The following is a 22109-nucleotide window of genomic DNA, read 5'->3' on the forward strand; positions in this document are numbered from 1 at the left end:
GCGCTGAACAAAAGTGGATTCTTAAAATTTGTATTCTCATTAATATCTTATGGCACTCAATGGTATCTAACCAGATTACTAACCCCTTTATATAATACTGAGAATTTGCTCAGGAATCAACTCATCTGGCTCAACAGGGAAATAGGAAAAACCAATATGCCTTTGCTCCCACACTGTCTTCCCCAAGCTCTTCAAGTGAAAAGCAAAAGATAAAGAGTTTTCTCTGTCATTTTAAACAGGAAAAATTAATTGCTCCTGCAGAGATGAAAACTTTACCTTTGAAAAGAAACCACCAGTGCAAAATGCTTTTTTTCTTCAGTTCCCACCTGTGGAGACCTAGGGTTTGGCAGCAAATTAGGGCTTAAAGAGTATATTCACAAAGACAAATGTCAGATTCCTCTCTAATTAGAAATGACCTGTCTGGTAGACACTGCGACTGAAGGCTGACAACAGGTAGAGGGAAGAAAGATGATGTGTATAACATCTGCATGTTTAAGAATGAGTGTCTTCACATTGGCTGTGTATATATAACTAAGTCTGCTATTGAACTTCTGAGAAGTAAAGGATAAATAAACACGGCTTGCTAATCATATCATTTTGGATTTGTGACTGGCATAGAAAGTACTTTCTTATTTATTTATTTATTTATAGACAGAGTCTCGCTCTGTTACTCAGGCTGGAGTGCAGTGGCTCTGTCTTGGCTCACTGTAACCTCTGCCTCCCAGGTTCAAGCGATTGTCCTGCCTCAGCCTCCTGAGTAGCTGGGACTACAGGCGTACACCACCATGCCCAGCTAATTTTTTGTATTTTTAGTAGAGACAGGGTTTCCGCATATTGGCCAGGCTGGTCTCAAACTCCTGACCTCATGATCCGCCCGCCTCGGCCTCCCAAAGTGCTGGGATTACAGATATGGGCCACCGCGCCCACGGCCTCATGTATATACTTTTAAATTTTTCTCTGCAATAATAGTAAGCGGGCTTGCAATACCATTAGCAGCAGAATCCAATACATTGATTTATGAAGGAGGAAAACTTGGTCTAAGATTCAGGACTTGGGGCTTCTATTTTCAAATTGTTCCATCAGCTTGTGTCTCAGTTTTCTCCACCTGAAACAATGAAATGTTGCCTATTTGACTTCATAAACTCTATTAAGGAGGAAAATGCAAGGGGACTTGATGAGAATTCGCAGGCACTGCTTGTGATTTATGCAAGAAGTTCTTCTGTCCTGGCCATCTGACTACTACAGCTGTCCTGACAGAGCTCCCACGTGTGCACGGGGCTGCACAACAGCATTGGAATCTGCTCTGTGTTTGAGTTCTAGATATGCCTCTGTTGATCGCCAGGAATTTGTGAAATTCATTTCAGCATCACTTAAAGCATTTTCTCATCTGAATAAGAGAGTGGAGATATGAATACCACAGGGTTTTTGTAGTATCAGATGTGAACATATGTACCAAAGTATTTTCTAAATGTAACTGTATTTTAAAGCTGAATGTGTCATGTGACAATCATTCAAATAAATAATTCAACCAATCATTTTCTTTTCATCTGAGGCACGATGTAGAAAGACAAAGTAGTGGTGTCCCAAAAACTCTTGGCACAAGTAGGTCTCCGGAGTTCTTGGAGTCAAGATGATTGGTGTGGAAGGAGGTCAGAGCTGTGTTATTTTGAAGAGCATGAAGGTAGAGGTGACCCAGCAGTCCAGGCGTATGCAATATCAGAATAAAAACCTGAAGATGAACCAAAGCATCCAACCATTGGAAGAGGCCAGGGGACCCCAAGTCTGAGGCAATGAGACTGTTAACCATCTTAAAGCTTAAAGCATGTGTGAAGGGAGAATGAGGGAAGGGGATTCTGTCTGTTTAGTCTATAGAGATCTAATAATACTACAGAGATCTAATAATACTATGACTCATGGCAAGTCAAGGAGTTCATTTAGGCTTGTTTTGTGAAGGTATCTGGGTTTCCTATCGAAACAGTTGTCAGGTTGACAGGTTGAGGTCAAGCTTGATCCTTTTGAGGGTCTCTGCAGATAGATATTCCCTTTGAAATAGCAAGAGCCATATCTGAGAGATGGATGTCTCTAGGGACCATGGATACTGGAGACAATTTCCTTTCTGTTCCCATCTCCTGCCCACAAATCATGAGGAAGAAACGAAGCAAAATGACAATGGCTTTTCTGATTTGATTTCTTAAGCTGGCTTCCTGGCTAAGTCACTCAGGTATGTTGTCTAATTTCATGGAATGTTTCCAACAGCAAGGCATCATGTGGGTTGAGGGAGATAGTGAGCGAGAGATAAGAGTTACTATCCCTAAGCAGTTAGTTGCTGGGCACCAAAGGCAAGCTAGCCAATCTCTCTGTCAAGTCGACTAAAGAAATCTATAATTTAGATATTCATTTGAGCTAAAATTTTGTTTGGAAAATTCCAATGTTGTTTCTGCAGCCAACTGGCCAAATTGAAAGATCAGATCCAATATCATCTTTGATGAAATAGTAAGCTCAGTACATCTGATGTATTCCCTATAGTATAGACAGCACCAGCATGCCCGTTTATCCTGAAAGAAATCAGGGCCACGATTACACTGCATTTCTTTTCCTCATGGTTTCTCCCACTCATTTATTCATCAGATGCTTTTTTTTTTCTCTGCTCCTTTCTTGCTTTCCATATATCTATTTGAAATATGTCTGAAATAAATCTCAAGGCTCCCAAGAATATTTCTGCTCATGTAAGCATGTGTACGATTTTCATCCTCATGTTTTCACACAAGCAATGTTTAAATGCCAAAGGGAAAGGGCTTTTGCTATGTTTGTTTCCTTTTTTTTTTTTTTTTTTTTTTTTTTTTTTGCAGTATGCTTTACTTTTTTCTTGCCACAGTTGGATGCAGGCTATGGATTCTCTTTTAAATGTTCTTTCTGAGGCAGAAAAAGGAAATAGAAAAGCCTAAATCCTGAATTTGCCACTTACTCATTATTTGACCTTCAAGATGTGACTTAAATTCTCAAAGCTTCAGATTTCTCCTTTGTAAACTGAGGATGAAAAATAGAGATAAAGTATTTCTCTTAGTCTATATAAAGCATTAAGTATTAGTGGCTACAAATTGGTTCCCTTTCCTTTCCTTTTTCAATTGATGATCTTAAGACAATTTAAAGAGCAAGTTCATGTTGTTCAATTATAAACATGAATCTCTTCTAATCAAGGTTATCTGTGTGTTAGAATAGGGGGTTTCAAAGGCCCTGCAGTCTAGATAGAAGTGGGGTGATGCAGTTGAAGGAAGGAGGGAGATATGACTTTGATGCAATGCTTTCAAAATGGAAACTTATGGGCAATGGATTAGCCTGTTTTGCAGCTCTGCTGGATATAAGCCCAGGTAAGCAACCAGGTACTGTCAAGTAACAAAATGATGCTTGTCTCCTCATAAGTTTCCTAGGAAAATGAGAATTCAATTTAATATGACTGTTAAGGTAGAAAGGATCTCAAGAGATGATCAAGCTTAGACTTGGGCCACTTGGGATAAAGTATACAAAGTGCTTAGCCAAGGGCTTGGTACATGGCTGTCCTTGTCACCATATGTAATAGTTGGGGTAGTAGGGATGGTTAAAATAATTATTATTGTTATTTTATTATTAACTATTATTAGGAAGCATTTGTCCAGAATCAAGTCATGCAAGTTTTGGTAACACTTTCTTCTCTGTCTCTAGGCTTTATCCACATATCAGATCTACAGGGTCTAAATAGACATCCTATGAAACATGCCCCTCATGACTTCTAGACAGTGCCCCAAGTTCTCCTCTAAGAAAGTTGAACACTAGTGTGTCATTTAGCTTTCCCATATCTTAGATTAAAACATCTACATGTTTATTGCTAAAGAAGGAAACCAAAGCCCTGAAAATGACCATGATTATTGATCCAAGGATGTTCAGGGGCTTTGGGGCAGAGAGGAGGAGAGACCTGCAGCTGGATTCTCTATGGTGGGTGGGAGCAGCCGCACCATTGTGCATTCAGGGGTGGGCATCACGTGGACCACTGGAAATACATGGTGGTGGGTGACTTTTTCATACTTGTGTCTCTGTCTCCCACCTCCATGATAGTTTTCCCCTAACACACCTCTCTGTCTTATCCAGTGGGAATTTTAGAGAATTGACCATTACATAGTTTATCAGTTGTGCAAGCACAGTTTCATGCAGTTTAGTCTGCTTAACTCAAATTCAGAAGTATTTATCACCCTGCCACCAAGGCAGTTGACAGCTAGTATATAAATGCCCTAAAAATTCTTTCAAAATTATGCCTTTGCTTGGTCCTTGAAGTTGTTGATTTAAAGGCCTTGAATTGGGAATGTCCTAGCTGTAAGCCAAGGTGGACATGCCACTTTCTTTCATTATCTTCTACTAAAAGCATAGGCAGTTTAATTCATACCTGTTGTTGCTATTATTTTTTTCAAATTTTGAGATTGCTTTTTATTTTTTCAACATCTGTTGCATGTCACAATTCCATTAATTTCTGTCACCCCACCAATATCTACTAATGGTTCACAGGCCTTACTTTTTAGCATTTTTGTTGGACATAAGCCCAGATGCAAACCACACAGTGCGAAGTCACAGAATGAAGCTTTTCTTTCTTTAATGAACTCCCAAGGTGAGTGGAAATCAGTTTAACGGGGTTCTAGATAGTCATATTTCCTTAAAACATCCTCTTCATGAATCCTCTACACACCTAGGTTTTTAAAGCATTAGTGCCCACTAGATTCGAAAGTACTTAGAATCATGTGATAGTTGAATGTGTCCCTTGTGCGACACCTCTTGGGGAAGGGGACCTTTCTTCCATGGTTTCTAGTCACTAAACCTGAAACAATTCCCTTAGCTCGGTGCTAAAAGAAAAGTCATGAAGGATTTTCTAATTGCTATATAAACAAAACTTCTCATCCAGAAAGACCCAAGAGGTTACAGTCTTGTGTGGCTTGGTTAGCTATATGCAAGCTTTGTGCTGTACAGTTAGTGCCACATATAAATAGTCCTCTGGTGACTTCACAGGGTTTGAAGCTTTTCTTGTAACTCATTAAACCAAATAATCTTCACTCTGTGTCTATAGCTTTTCCTTTGCTTCTTGCTTATTTTTTCATTTTTATTATTTTCCTTTTCATGTGTTTCATGTGTCTTCAACCCTACCTGATAACTGATGTTCAACTTCATCTGATGTTACATCCAGATCTCTCACAGACCAGATTAGCCACATTGATAATTCCTTATTTTGAAAAACTGTAAAATATACACAATCTGATATCTCTTGGATCAGTCCCCAATATATGATCTGGATCCAGGCATTTATGAAACACCAAAATAAGGGCTCACCTCTCTGTGATGATTGCTATTTCCTTTCTTCCCTATTACGAAACAATCTGGGTTCATTGGGATCTCTGTATATAGGACAGCCACGGATAAACTTAGAAATTTGCATTTAAAGAGACAAATTAGTACCTCAGATTTAAAGTCAATCCTATCCACTTCCTCTGCTTTAAGTTACAGCTGCTAATTGATTTCCCTCTGCTTTTATACCAACGTATATCCTACTTCTTTTAAATGTCTATTTATTTTTTGCACAGTGCCATGAACAATAAAATTGAGCCTAAAATACCTAGCACTATAAGCCCCACCTAGTCCGGGTGCATTTTGCCATTTTATTGTTCTCCACCTTCACAGCTCCACTCACATGACATGTTTGTATTTCAAGTACAACACAATGAGTCTTCACCAAAACATCAAAGCCTATTACTGAAAACAAAATAAACATGTCCAGTGTAATTTAACACTTAATTTTTTTAAAAAACTGTTGTTTTCACGCCTGCCACGTACAGAATCCCTCATCCTTGGGGCAAGCAGTAAGTAGAAACATATACAACAAAACACAGAAAGTTATTCTCTCCTACCTAGTAGTTGAGTTGATTTGTAAAATGTAAAGTTAGCATAATTCCAACTCTTGGCAAGAAGTACCAGCACATCAAGTGTGGTTTTGAGGGAAGTGTTATGCTGTGACCAATGTGGGTAAAGAAAAAAGATGAAGGCTGAGTAAACCTTCAATGAGTTCTCTAATTGTACCTACCGTTTATGATTGTGAAACACAATTCCCCCACCCCCAAGAAAAGGATAAAGCTTAAGTCCTGACAGCATGAGATGTAAGTGTGTTTATGACATGACCCCTCTCTTCCTCATTACTCACTCCACTCCCAAACTCTACATCACAGCCACACTGATATGATAGATGTCTCCCAAGAGTGTCTTACCATCTCAACTCATGCAGATATTAGTTAATCAAATGGGAGCTCTGTTCTGCACCTTGCCTAACTTTAATCCATTCTTCCAAATGCTCTACTTATACTCTCTTCTCTGGGAAGCTTTTCTGACTTCTAGTCTCTGTCAGATGGGCAAATAGTGGACCAAGCATAGTTCTATTTAAAAAATGCTTGCCTGTAAAATGGTCTCTTATCTGTTATTTAAAATAACTCCTTTTCTACAATGAGTTCCTTGAGATAAGAAATAGTATTCTTTTTTATTCTTTTATTTATTTGTTTATTTTGTTTCTTTTTGTTTTTTGTTTTTTGAGATGGAGTCATGTTCTGTCCTCCTGCAACCTCTGCCTCCCACGTTCAAGCAATTCTCCTGCCTCAGCCTCCCGAGCAGCTGAGACTACAGGCATGTAACACCATACCTGGCTAATTTTTGTGTTTTTAGTAGAGACGGGGTTTTACCATGTTGGCCAGGCTGGTCTTGAACTTCTGACCTCAAGTGATCCGCCCTCCTCAGTCTCCCAAAATGCTGGGATTACAGGCTTGAGCCACCACACCTGACCAAAGGTAGTATTCTATTTATTGTTGATTTGCCAGCATCTAGAAGAATGCCTCTTTTGGAAAAGAGTAGGTGCTCAATAATTGTTTTCTGAAAGACTTATGCAAGAAGTAGATGACTGTTGTATTAGCCACCATTCCCCCAACCTGGTTTTGTCTACAGAAACAAGATCACAATTGCATACTTCCTTTGAGTGTGTGATGAATGCCATAGTGACATGAAGTAAATATAGCTCAGGCCATCAATGGAACTGAAGTCCAACCAACAATTCAGGAATGGTACACGAGGAAGTGGTATATAGGCAATGATAATGGTCACTATTAAAAAATCCATTGTCCTTCATTTGCCAAGATGACTTTTCTAATTCCTTCAATGGAATGTTTATTTTGAGTCATAATCCTGTTATGAGAAGAAAAATGATCTTATTTTTATATTCAGAGTTATGGTGACAGGAAATTGTGGTTTGAGAATTTAGAAGGGAGTTTAAAAGAATGACAGAGTAGATGACAGAGATGTTTCTTACAGTGCAACCCTGGGGGAGGGAAAGATGGCTGAGGCAAGGTCATCTGGATGTTAGAATAATAATGAAAATGATAATGATAACAGCTAAAACATACCAAGCGCTTGGTTATACACCAGACGTAGAACTAGACACTTCATATGCATTAACTCATTTAATCTTCTCATAAACCTGTGAAGGATTGAAGCACAGGGAGTTGAAGCAACTCATCCCAAAGCTGCAGAGAAAGGAAGTGTAGAGCTAGGATCTGAACGCAGACAGGCTAAACATAGACTCCATTTACTTCAGATGAGGAACTGGGAAAAAATGAAGGTGTAGGTTGACACAGTGTATAGCACTCTGTTGAGTTATAACATGCTGTGACATCAGGTGTTAGTGGATGAAGCTAAGGTTGTGCTTTGGGAAGAAAATGGAATGATTAGCTCTGCAGACATGGGATTTCTCTCTCAGTTATACTGAGTTAAGAAAACTAAACATGGTTTATCTAAACTTGTCATCCACTTAAACTATTTTTATTTTCTTTAGGACTATCATAGAACTGAGAAGATAGAAGTTGATTCTTTCTGCCTATATTCACTCCTCTGGTCCAATTATGCCAAGGGCCTGTGTTTCTGAAGTGCTCAGTTTCATGAAAGGGTACCTCCAAAATGTTGTCACATTTTCATTTGCAAACTTGCAGAATACAAAACATGGGGCTTTGAGTCAAAATGGTTGCAGTTTTCACATGTGTAACTCTGGATAATTCAAATAACCTCTTTGATTTTTCTGATTCCTCTTCTGTAAAACAAGGAGTGCAAGTTATCTCTCCCACGGGGCTACTGATAAATATCAAATGAAATATTCTATCTGCAAGCATTTCCCAAACTTTAGGGAAATGATGCAAAGTGTTATACTAGGGTGTATTGTTGTTGTGTTCATTCACTGTTCACTCAACAGCTATTTATGTAACTCCCACAATGGATCAGCACTCTTAGGGGTGCCAGGGATTCTACACTGAACACGTAAACAAGATCGCTGCTCCAGGGAGAACAAATACTCCCATCGGGATAGTAAAGGGGAAGAAGCCAATAAACAAGAAAACAAATGTAATAATTTTTGGTTGTGATAAGTGCTCTGAAAAATCAAAATATGGAGAGAGTTTATAGTTGTTTTTGCTACATTATATTGCAACCGATATGGCTGATTGCAGAATGCTTTCATAGACATCCATAGCACAGTGGCATGAGATCCAGGGCGACTTGCTGCACCGTTGATTGTGCATTGTAACTCCTGATGCCTAGCTCTTGCTAGGCTCTTTGAGCATGTGTTTGTTGAATGCTCCACTAAGTGTATGCCAGTGACTTAATTTCCTGATGCCTTCGTGCTATAAAACATTCATGAAAGAATCATGACATCTGTAGTTAAAATGGAACTTAAAGCTTCAGTGATATCAACATCTTGATTGTGGTGGAGGTAGCTTAGTGGAGGAGTATGAAGGCAAGCTCTGGAGTAAAACGACCCAGGATTTACTCTCAGCTCTAATACCAATGACCATAGCCAAGTTGCTACAACTCTGCACATCCATTTTCTTTTCTATGACATGAAGGCATTAAAATTCTCTTAACTCCTAAGATTACTAATAGTATGATATGAACTAATGCAAAAAGTGCTTACAATCGTGTCTGAGTAAAGCAAACTTTCAATACATTTTTTGGCAGATGGGAAAACTCAAGGCTTCAAGGTATTTTCCCACGAGTCAATGCAAGTTAGTGGAAAAATAACTAGAAATCAGAGTAGTGCTGTTTAATATTTATTTCTACAACTCACAGCCATAGGCTCTGGTGTCCCTCTGGGCTTGGATTATGTTTTCAAGCAGGTCAGGCTGACCTGGGGAGAAAGTATGCCTTCTTTCTTACATTCAACTCAAGAGAAAGAGCCTCTGGCAGCTATTTCGCGGGTGCTTTGGCTTCTTTTTTATGCAAAGCTGTGCCACCTAAGTAGTAAAAAGTGCTGTGCACACAAGTATGCCTTCACTGGGGACAAGCAGTTGGGACCTTGCTCTTCTGGTCATTGTTAATAATTGTATCAATTACCTTTTGTTGAAATTCTACCATCTCCTAGGTGCTAGGCTAAGTAGTTTGTGTATACTGTAACATCTACTTCACACATAACAAACCTATGAAATGGTTCTTACAATCCCCATTTTAAGACTAAGGAAAATCAGTTGTGTAACTTCTTTCATATCACACAGTTTCTGGTCCATCTGACTTCAGAACCCATGTGTTTTCCTTTAGAAGCTGTTGCATACATACGATCACATTCCTGCTATTATTACTTTGTTATGCCGATGATCCATACAGAATGTTCCAACATTTAAAATATGAAATGCTTGCTACTCACAGGGAAATTCCCATCTAATAAACAATAGGAACACTTCCCAATACCTACACAGATCAAATCCTTTGCCTCAAGTAGGAGATGGTGACTTCCCTTACTTCCCAAAGCAAGGAAAAATGAGGGCTTTTTTTTTCCCAAAGAAAACTGAGCCCAGTACCAGGCACTGGTGGTGAGCTTTCTTACCAGCGATTACTGTGGCTTCCTGGCCATGCTGTAGAGGAGACATCCATTAGGCCTCAAGGGCTTGAAGCTAGAGCCTGAGTCACAGTTGCAGCTGCTAACACGGTGTGAATGTTGAAAGCTCTAATCAGACATCCAGTCATTGGCTTCACGGTTGCTTTTCTCTTTGATGAGGAAATATGCAATTCCTTAGGGGTGAATGTCAAATGTTCAAAAATAGAGAAGCATTGGAAATATCTATGAGCAATTCTTATTTATAGGAATCATTTATCCAGAGTCTCTATATGCCTTTCCAGCTCCAGTGTTTATCTTATGGCATTATTTATCACCATGCAGCACCCATATATCCACATGCTCTTTCTATTTATATGCATGGAATCTATCTTTCTAATTGTTTTCTAACCTCTAACTAGTGAGTAGAATAATTTACCTCCTGCAGCATGGTAGCCCGTGCTTCCCCTGGACTGCTAATTCTACCCTCAGCAAGCCTATTGGCAAATCATTTGTCCATCCTTTCATAGTTTTTGCCCACATTCATCAGCAACTACCTGTGTTTCTAGCTACCATTTTTGGTCCAATTAATGTAGGACTCTTTTCCTTACATAGTGCATTTTCCACATCCGCCTTCTTACTTTCCTCTTCCGATAATTTCATAGATGTCCTCGTGTATGTATACCCTTAGCACAACCAATAACTGTTACCTAAATGCTTGTGGCCAAAATGATAAAAAGAACATTAACTTTGTTTTTGTATTTTTGTTTTTGTTTTTGTTTTTGTGAAATGGAGTCTCGCTCTGTCAACCAGGCTGGAGTGCAATGGCATGATCTCAGCTTACTGCAACCTTTGCCTCCCAGGTTCAAGCGAGTCTCCTGCCTCAGCCCCCCAAGTAGCTGGGACTACAGGCATATGTCACCACGCCCAGCTAATTTTTTGTGTTATTAGTAGAGATGGGTTTTCACCATGTTGGCCAGGCTGGTCTTGAACTCCTGACCTCAGGCGATCCACCCCGCTCAGCCTCTCAAAGTGCTGGGATTACAGGCATGAGCCACCATGCCTGGCTGAAAAGAACATTCACTTTGAATTAAGGATATACAAATTCAGATTAAATATCCAATCTTATAGGTGTGCACCCTTGGGTTAATATAATAAACAATCTGAGCTGCCTTATCTGTAGGACTTATTAGTAATACTAATCTTGTAGTTTTGTTGTGTTGTAGTTTTTTAAGTAAGTTATAATTTATGTGTTCTGCCAATAAATGCTGGTTCTCTGTGCAATACACTTTCCCAGTGACCTATAAATAACATTCCTTAAGCAGTTACTCTACATAGAGACTATGGTTTGTGTTTTTCATGTCATTTAACCCCCAAATGATTCTAAGAAGTAGGTACTGTTGTTATTCCAATTTCATAAAATGAGAAAGCAATGCTATAGGGGTTGGTAGCTTGGAAAAGAATATACAAGTAGAAGAAACAGGAAGCAAGATTCCAACCCTAGTTTTTCTAAATCTGAAGTGCCATGTAGACTCTTAATTGAATATTCTCAGCACCTAGGACAATGTTCATCTTTGCAGATTTGACCTGATGTCTATGAGCTATTGCTATCTTCAGAATTATGTTTATTTTTTGTGATACCTGATGACATATTGTTGGTTTGACTTTGTGGATAAACCTGACAATTAACCCATGAACACAAATAAATAATTTAGGGTTGGACATTTCAAACACATCAGTCTCTTAGGAGTATGGGTGGCATACTGAGGACATTGATGAAGCAATGATTTAAAAAATAGCTAACATTTTTGGTGTGCTCACTATATGCCAGCACATGATATTAAATACTTCATATATTGTTTTATCCTTACAATAGCTCTAGGAAGTAGATAACATCATTATGCAATTGTAAAAATGGGAAAACTGAGTAACAGAGAACTTTAAATTACCAAGGTCACACTCATAATAACATTTAAAACCAGGCTCTGAATGTTGATATTGTTGTAATAGTTACTAAACCTTTTTGAACTTCATTGAACATATTAATAGAATAGGGATAATAACATAACCTAACTCAAAAGATTGTAAGAATTAAATGAGAAACTGTTCTTCAGACAGTCCTTAGAACATAGCACATTGAAGAATGAGCTCAATACAGGTTAACATCATCATTTGTAGCTGCTGGATTTCAAGCTCCCTGAGGGCAGGTATCATATCTAGTTCACTTTTGTTTTCCCCACAGCACCCAGACAGTATGTTATTGCATATGGTTGGTACATCATAGACACCTTTGAGTGAAACTGAAGACAGAATAGATACTTTCAATGGGGATCAGAATTCCCTAGAAAAAATTTGGGAGCAGTGACCTTCAGGAGTGCCTGGGAGCTTGGAAAAAGGTGAAATAACTTCATTTGTGCCCTTTCATCCACCCAATGAAATAAACAGACCCCTGCGACCTCCTTAAGAAGGTCCATCACTTGGAACTGCATTGATCTAGGGCAGGTGCAAGACTGACACAGCTTCCCACATCCTTGCTGCCCCCTGTCTGGACTGGGGAGGCACAAGAGCAGCCAGAAGCCAAGGGGTAGGTAAACAAGGAGCCTCTCCCTCAACTTCTTTCACCTCCTTATTGCTTCCTGCCCACAATAGGTGCAAGCAGAATATAGATTTCCCTGTGGTAGGTGGTGGCTCTGTTAACATTTTCAGAAACACAGCAACATGTGCTCATTCAGACACATGTGTATCTTCATAAGCATGCATGCGCACACACACACACACATACACACACACACACACAGACACACACACTTCCTCACAGAGGAAAGGAAGGATCACTGATGGCAGGAACTACCAGAAATCAAGCTCCTTGGGCTTGGTTGTTGAACAGCAGCCCCTGCTGTGGGACCAGGCACCAAAGCATAATTTGTAGTCATGTAGTACCAACATGCCTGGATGACAGCATAAAACATTTATAAATCAGGCTCTAATGAACAGCCTCTGTGCTTTATGACTGCAGTTAACTCTTTCTCACTTCTCAGCAGATAGGAAAGAGGAAGAAATTGTATATAAATATAAATATATATGAAATTGTATATAATATATAGGAAATATATATATTTCCAGGAGAAAAAGAGAAAAAGCAAATTTGTGACACAAAAGGAATGAAGGGGGGCTGGCTCTCTTGATGTAGTTGTTATAGTCAATAATAATGATAATGGCTACGGCTAGTCTATTCAGAAGTCAATATGTGCTGGGCACTGAACTCAGAGTCATGCATGCATCATCTCCTATAATCCTAAAATATGGTACAGGGGAGGCTTAATTGCCCTCCCTTGACAGATACAAAACTGAGGCTCAGAGAAGCTTGGTAATTTGCCCTAAGTTCATAGTTTTTACAGTTGGTGAATGCCTAACATAGGTTTGTAAGGCTTTGAGATATTCAGCCCCCAAATCAATCATTAAGGTATAGCAAAAGACATTACTGAATCAGACTAGACCTAGGCAAAACTTGGGATCAGATGCCTGAACATGTTCAATTAGTTTTGACTTCAGATTTAATCCTCTGGCTAACAATCGTCCGTGGGAAGGAAGTCTTATCATCTCACTTTGGATAACAAACTCCGACAGTATCTTTAAGTTGTCCAAGGTCACACAGCTGATAAGCACTGGAGATGGAATTAGGAAGCAAGCATGTCTGACTTCAAAGCTGTGCCTTGTCCCTAGAACACCAAGGTGTTGAGGTGTGAGTATTCTCCTTCCCCATATGTGCACTCATGCCTCTGAGTGCTCCCCACCACACACGAACACTTCTTGCATACTCTCTCCTTCATGATTTCTAAGGCGACTCGTCAGGACCTGCTGCAGCTGGCCAAGCCTCTCATGACAAGCCCTGTGTTCTCTGCACGCTTACAGAATGACATTTGTCCAGACAGCAGAGTGCCTTACCAAAACTAAAAGCTTTAATAGTAGCAACCTTTGACCCCAAAGGACAGCATCCCAAGTAGCATGGATTTATGGGACAGTACTCTTCATGGGAGATAGATTTAAGGGGAAGAGGGTTAAAGGCCACTCTCAACTTCACACTACTTCTGTATGATGACAACATTCTTTTATTAAAAGAGGAGATTTAACCTTAGCTCAGTGGCCCTGCCCTGTTCATGTTTGCACCCTAGTGCCTGGCACACTAATGCTCAAGTAGTGCCCATGAATAACCTTTGCACAGATGTGAACGTCTAGGTCATCACTGCCTGTGGGAAGCACCTTGCCCAGGGTGAGGCTAGAGCTGCTCTGGCATCCAGGGTGATCAGTTGTACTGGAAACATCTATCCATGGATTTATCACAGCTAGACTCATATATTAGTTCCTCTGAGAAACATTCTCCAATGCAATAATTAGGGTTAACGCTTTCCTATTCCATATGCCTTAGAGCATGCTTCCACTAATATAACAGCAGCACAGCAAAACAGGCAAGTGCTGAGTTTGGGCAGCAGTTGAGCCTAGTCTTGAGCATTTGTCCTACCATTTGAAAGGTGTATGAGCTTGGGAAATGTAAGTAGCTTTTTTCGAGGTTCTAATTCTTCTCTATAAGGTGGAGGTAATAATATTTAACTTTTAGAGTTTTTTCAAGGATTAAAGATAATACAACTGAGAAGCAGGCCTGATAAGAAAGACCCAGTGGTCTGGAGTCCACATTCAGTAGTCTTTTAGACCTATCTTGACCACCTTAATTCACATACAAGTACACACTCCATCCCCCTACCCCACCCAAGTTTCCTGATTCTTCATGACACTTAGCACTTTCCAACATTCTGTAGATTTTACTTATGTTTGTTCTTGAACCTGTCCCTGTCACCCCAACTCCCTCCTGAGCATATAAGCTCTTAGAGAGCAAGGGGGTTAGTTTCTTTGTTTACTATTATGTCTCAGTGCTTACAACAGTGTCCTGGACATAATAAGTTGTCCATGAATGTTTGGTGAATGAATGGATGATTATTACCATGTTGTAGTTGCCAGTCTCCTGCTCCCGACACACATACACACACACACACCACCTGCAAGGTGTGAACTGAGAACTGCTTGAAGACAGAAACTGTCTCCTGTTTTTCTCTGGCCCCAGGATTTAGTCCTGTGCCCAGCATAGTCTTAAAGTAATAAAGCTTTGGGCTGGTAAACTCCCAGTGATGTTCTCCAAGGCCCAATGGCATTGAGTTTTAAGAGTCTCTATTAAATCAATTTTCTGATACTTTTCTTCACTCTAGCTGCTTCTTCTGAGCATTTCTTTATTTTCATTCCAAGCTTTTGCCTTTTTTCCTTGTGATACCCTCTTATAGCACTGAACAGCATGTCTCCCTCTGGGAGGTTTATGTTGAATCTGTAGCACAGATATTGTATCCCCAGCATGGCCTTACATAATATTTGTAAAAGTGGTATCAGGGGAGCTTAGCCTGTGTATAGTGGATATAAGGCGTTACGTGGGCAGAGTGAAGAAGAGGAACTAGAAAGAATATTCTGGAAAGAAAGAAAAATTCTGGTAAGGGCTCATAAAAGCAAGAGCCCAAGACTCAGTGTTTTAAGTTCAAGAAAACATTCGTGAAAGAAAAGACTCAGTTGTGGGATGTGGGAAAGAGCTTGTGGAATGTAGAAGACACAAAAAAGAAATAAATGAAAGAATGGATTCCAGGCTGTCTGGGGTGGATTAACTGATTATGCCAGTCAATATTTGTTGAGACCTTCTGGATTCAGGCTGCCATCCTGGGGACCAGGGATGTCCTGGTAAATGAGACGGACACCATCCCTGCCCTCCTGCATCTTAGAGCCTAGTATGGAGCCAGGTCTGAATGAAAGAGTCACATGAGTATATAAACAGTGGATGACTACTATCTGTGATGGCATGAGGTTCTGATCATTCAGAAGGGTGAGGGAAGGTCTCCCTAAAGAGATCACTCTTGAGCTGAGATTCAAAGACAAGGAATAGTTAACCAGGTAGAGGCAGGTGGAGCGAAGTGAAGAACATTCTATGCTGAGGGAGGCATATGGGAAAAGCCTCTGTTTAGAGAGAGACCATGTGAAAACAGATGAAAGAAGGCCACATGGCTGGAGCAAGGAGGCATGGATGTGGGCTCGAGATACGGGATGGGTGAGAATCCTGTATCGAAAAGTGATGCAGGCCATGAGAAAGATCGTGGCCTTTACTGGAAGGATGGGAAACTGATGGATGGGTGTAGCCAATGAGTGACATGACCACATTTGCAGTTTTTAAGTTCACTCTGGTTGACACATAGGGAATAGATAGTAGAAACAGGGTGCCTGGTTGGACAGTAATAGCTGAATCCAACTAGGAGATAATGGTGACCTGGACAGCATGCTGGCCAGGGGATGGATAAACTGGAGAGGGATTGAGCACATAAAATATACAGAAATTGGTGATAGGAACAATGTGGCAGGTGACAGAGGTTTTCAGTCTGGGGTCTGGGTTTCTGGATTGTTCAGCTAGGTGGCTGGTGGTGCCACCAGCTGGGATGGAGGACCACTGGAGGAAGACCAGGTGGGCACAGAGGAGAGCACATGGGACTTTGGGACAAAACTAGGCTTCACCACTCTCTAGTCATGAAAATGTCTGCCATTAGCTTCACCACTTGGAACTCATTTGCCGCATTTGCAAGGTCAGCATAGTACAGTGATGCCTAGTCCATAGGATTGTTGCAAGAATAAGAAGAAAAAAAATATCTAAGCATGTATTGCAGTTCTGGCTCTAAGCTTATGTTCCATAGACAACTGGTCATTGCATTACTCAGGCTAGGTAACTAATTTTTTTGCACATCAGTTTTCTCATCTGTGGAATGGAAATAATAATGGTGACTACACTGTGCTTTGCTGTGAAGGACAATACATACACAGTGCCTGGCACAGAGTGGGTGCTCAATGACATTATTTATTAATAACAAAGTTCCAGAAGTGTATCCGTTTCCATTTGGCAGAAAGTGTAGGGAATAACTGTGTGAAGGAACCAACTAACCACAAGCAATATAACTGCTTCACAAAGACATTTGCCTGTTTCTGTCAGTCTGTCTTTGCTAGCATAGTCTTAGATCTAGACCTCTACTTTCCAATCCATAAAATGGAGATAAGGTTTGTTTCAATTTTATCTCCCAGTAACCATGGAGAAGGTCATTGAAGAAAAGACTTCCCAGCAATTGGGGATATTTGTGCTATTATGGGTACAATAGAGCCCTGCTTCTAAGCACACTCAGACAAAGAGGATATTCTCCTTCAAAAATCTCACAGATAGTATCTCAGCCTCTGGGGAGGCAGGGACAGAGAAGCCAGGAGATAATGAAAGAGAAAGGGAGGAGGACAAAGACATAGCCTGGAGCTAACTGTCAAAGACAGTCGGCCTGCCTGCTGTCCACCCCTTTGCAGAAATGTCAAGTCAGGGCCCATCAGCACTGATGAGAAATCAGATATAGGGGCTGTGAGAGGGTACATTCCAAGGAGTAATTTATCTCTGGAGGCTGAACCTATGTAATGTCCTTACTAATCTTGAGCTCCGGGGCTATAAAGCCTGCCATTAGGGATGAGTTATATTTTCAATAAGTCATTCTAGCTAATCAGACCCTCTCATCATGAGCTGCTAGGGAAGACTACATGATGAACCCCTCTGCAGATCTGAGCAGGGGTCCCACATGAGGAGAGAATCCTTGGCAAAGGCCTCTACCCTAAATGGATTCTGCTATCTCCCCTCCCCTTGAAATTGAGCAGAGGGAAACACAGACTTTGTGAGCACAGGAAGATGATGGGATCTGTGTTTGATAAGGTTATGATTAAATCAAGGTTTTTGCTCTAATTACACTGCATTTAAATAAATGCAGTAACTAATTGTAATTGATGTGCAATTAAACATGTATTTATATCACCATTGCCTTTCCCTGTGCAGCTGTCTATTCCTGCTTCTCACTGTGGCTGGGGATACTGAAATCTGCCTGATAGGAGGAGGAAGCACCACTTCTCCCACGTGGATGCCATGTGTCAGTGGTTCAGCAGGAGATCTAGTGGGACAGTGAGTAATAGCTGGATTGCTTAACCCCAAATCTTTGAGAAAGAAGACCCACACATGTCATTCAAGTTCTGGAACTCAAGGGGAACTCTTAGAAATGCCATTATATTCATAAACATATGGTGCTCTGGCTCTCCTTGGCTTCATACTAAGCTATTTGAGTTTTTTATTTATCAGATTTTTGTATTCCTCAGTGTCTGCCCCCTCCCCCTGTGTTTCACACATAATAACTGCCCGATAACATTGTGGAAACAAACTTTAAATATTAGGGTGGAATCTTCCACTGAATATATATAATTTATGTTACTGAATTTAAGACTTAGACCTTGACCCTTTATTGGGAAAACTGGTAAAAATGATCAGTAACAAGAGCATCACAATAAGATCACAGGTCCTTCCACCCCATATTTCCCTGTCTCTGTGTGCCCTTAACCTTTGAGTAGAAGACAAGTTTCTCATCTCTGCACGCCAGATGGGCCATTAAACTAGGACCCAGTTGGGGGTGTAGCAAATCACAACTATATAAGATACCACTGAAGTCATCAAAAAGCAGTGATGGAGATCAAGGGCAGTTAAGGGGAACAAATTGCAACTATGTAATATTTTTCATGAGAATCATCAAAAATCAGTGATGATCTTTGAGATGCTAGGTGGAAAGTCTGAGAATTTCTATACAGGAGACAAGACCCTGATACTGCAAGATGGAGAAAGAGGAACAGGTAAGCAATTGCATGAAGATTCAAGTTCTATTTATATTTCAGTGAGCATTTATCAATGGACTTTGCTAGAATAAATTATAAGGCTGAAGAAGATACACCCTTAGGATGTTTCTAGTCTCCACTACCAAAAGTTAGAAAACTGACTCAGGCAGAGGATGCAAAAAATGGAAATAAAATCAGGTTGTGTGCATGTAACACTGAGCTCCAAATTGACTGTTTATTTGGGACCTAGATGAACATCATAATCCTTTGGCTTGACTCCCCTGCAGCCCTGATGGAACACATCCAGTTGGGCCTCTTGTCACCCATCAGAGTGCTAATTAAGGAGCCAGAAAAATACCACAGTCCACCTCATCTGTTTGTGTTCTTCTGCTGGAAGGACACCATGCATCTCCCTGACAGCTAGTCATTACAGGAGCATATGGGCACATCAGGCTTCTGCCAGGGACAGCTAAGCCCCTAAGAACCCAAGCAGAGCTCTGAGCTATGCTGGCCTGTGTGTGTCCACTACCACTCCAGTGATACAAAGGGATGTACACCCCCATCAACTAAGATGGCTAGTGCACGTTTTGATCTCCCAAAGGAGTGTGAGTCACCATGAATGGGGTGACAAGAGTTGGTAGACGGGGAAAATGCAGAGGAGGGAGAAACAGCTGGATTTGTGTTATTGCAACTCTCTCAGTTCCATTTCAGACCCAAGGTACTTGGAAGGTGCAAAATGACTTTCTGCATATTTAAAAAAAAAAAAAATTGCTGTCCTTTCCACTTTCAAGGCTCTTGGGTATCGAGCATTTCCCTATGCAATATTTTCTTTGACCTTTATCTTCTGGCAGAAATGATTATCTCTAAGTGACTAATTAAAAAAACACGGAGACCCAGAAAGGTTAAGGAATTCTTCAAGGTCACAGTACTGTGTAAATGACAGGGTTGGGAGCAAAACCCAGGTTTTCAGACTTTTGGTCCAATGTTCTTTAAAAGCCAGTCAAATAAATGGGCACAAGGGATATTTTAAGAGTGATGGAAATGTTTTAAAACTAGATGTAGTGATGGCTGCAAAACTCTGTAAATTTTTTTGAAATCATTTCATGCTTTAAAAGGTGACTGTTATGGTATGTAAATTGTATTTCAATACAACTCTGAAAAATAAAGGCAGCCAAGTGTAGTAAGTAGAGCCCAGGCTTTGGTGCCATTATTCCACAGTGCAGATCCTGATTCTAGCTCTTCTGCCCTGGGCAACATTGGGTAAGTTCTTTAATTTCTTTAAATATCAATTTCTTCATCTGTAGAATTGGAATAATATTATCTAATTCCTAAGATTGCTGTGAGGATCTAGCACTAAAGCAATAATAGCCAATTTTATTTCTTTTATTTCTGATGACTAGAAATTGAGATATAAAAAATAAAGTAATTAGCTCTCTACTGCTTGCTTAATTGCTAAAGCTTATTTGTGGATCTTGTATGAGCATTAGACATGTAATACTGTTTTGATTGTTTTGGTCAAAGGTCTAAATTGGTGCTTTTAATTGGCATTCAACTATCAAAAAACAGTGATTTGGCATACCAAGGAGAAATATATCTTCGTTTTCTCCTAAACTACTTATTCTAAAACTTGACTGGTCATCTAGGGAGTTATCAGAATTCTGATGCCTTGGCCTCACCCCAGATATTCTGATTTAATTGGTATGGGGTGTGGCCTGGGCTCTGAGAGTTTTGGAACTTTCCCATGTGATTCTAATTGCAGCAGAGTTGAAGAACAAAAACTCATTGGCTTTCAACTCTGACCACAAATGATTTACCTGGGAAGCTTTAAAAACAAGGATGCCTGAGTCTCATGACCAGAGATTCTGATTTAAATGGTCCAGGGTAAAGTCTGTGCGCTTTAAAAGTTCCCCAGGTGATTCTAATATGCAACCAGGACTGAGAGCCACTGCTTCAAACCTTTGCAATAGGCAAGATGCCTTCTAGGTAGGAGATAAGGGATCTACTCCACAGCAGCCTGCCTCATTCCTCTTCCCTCCTTCCAGGAAAGAGTTTCACAGGATGGCATGTTGAGCACTCCATTAGATGTTGACCTGGGGTAACCAGCCATAGGCCTGCTCAATGAAACAAGCCCTGGGGCATTTAGAACCCCTCAAGGAATGTAGGAAGGGTATTTTTAAATGAAGATAATGTATCTTGCAAAAAGGGGCATTGGGAGAGTAGCTTTAGTGTTAACTCACATAATCTATATAGTGCCTGGGGGCTTGCAGGTGGATCGGAATAGAGTTTTCAGATGGCGGGGGGATGTCTTAAAGTGATTTAGGAGACTCTCAGGAAATGGACTGATATAGTTTGGCTCTGTGTCCCCACCCAAATATAATCTCCAATTGTAATCCACGTGTGTGGAAGGAGGGACATTACTCTCAGTGAGTGGAGAGAGGGAGGTGTTTGGATCATGGGGCAGTTTCCCCCATGCTGTTCTCACAATAGTAAATGAGTTCTCACAAGACCTGATGGTTTTATAAGTGTCTGGCATTTTCTCTGCTTGCACTTCTTTCTCTCCTGCCCCTTGTGAAGAAGGTGCCTGCTTCCCCTTCCACCATGATTGTAAGTTTCCTGAGGCCTCTCCAGCCATGCAGAACTGTGAGCCAATTAAACCTCTTTCCTTTATAAATTACTCAGTCTCAGGTAGTATATTTATAGCAGTGTGAATGCGGATGAATACATGGACCATCCATTCATCCATCCAACAATGTTTATGTAGTAGTTCCCCTGCAGTAAGTACCATGACAGAGGTGAGCAAAACAGATGCAGTTGTGTTTTTACAATTAAACAATAAAAAATAAAAATAAAAACTTGCCACTGCTGCAGGCAAACCATTCACCAAAATGAGTCTGAACTTCCCATTACCTCCCTCTTTCCATCTGAAATTCAAATTTCTGTTTGCCATTCCAGCAGCTCACGGAGTATGTCTCCTACATCCTTCATGTGTGCACACTTCTCAGGGACCCCACTGCTCATCATCCCCATGTCATCCCCATCCAGGTTCAAGTTAATACCCTCCCTTTCTTTCCTGCTACTGCCCCTGTCCAGGCCCAGATTCTTGATTTTTCAAGCTAGTTACCACTCTAGAGACTCTGAGGATGGAAGAATTTCAGGGTTTCCTGAGTCAGATAGAACTAATCTTTGCAGATTTTGTTGGAAAAACTTGCTCTTATAATAAAGATGTTTTCAGGAAATTCTGGGGATACAGAAAGTTGTACCCACTAAATGGGTTTGATATATATCTTATCACTTCAAACAGATCTCCTGTTTTCCATGCCCAGGGAAGAGCAATGATGCTGTGTCCTTGACCAGGTGGTGGACCTTTCTGTCCTCACTGTTTGCCCCCATCAAAATTGTTTAAAACCCCTCTCCTACAGGGTTGGGTGGGCAGAGTGAGCCAGTTCTAGCA

General features: G+C 40.5%; 1 protein-coding gene across 1 annotated transcript in view; it reads right to left on the minus strand.

The window, feature by feature from the left end:
- Positions 1 to 1558: 1558 nt before the first annotated feature.
- AGBL1 (ATP/GTP binding protein like 1) overlaps positions 1559 to 22109 on the minus strand; it is an 803745-nt gene continuing 783194 nt past the window's right edge. Inside the window, exon 23 of the mRNA XM_031669203.1 lies at positions 1559 to 1729. Coding sequence (XP_031525063.1) covers positions 1717 to 1729 — 13 coding nt within the window. The 3' untranslated portion in view covers positions 1559 to 1716. The remainder of the gene's footprint in view (positions 1730 to 22109) is intronic.

Source organism: Papio anubis, chromosome 7 (genome assembly GCF_008728515.1).
Source record: "Papio anubis isolate 15944 chromosome 7, Panubis1.0, whole genome shotgun sequence".
Taxonomy (NCBI): Eukaryota; Metazoa; Chordata; class Mammalia; order Primates; family Cercopithecidae; genus Papio; species Papio anubis.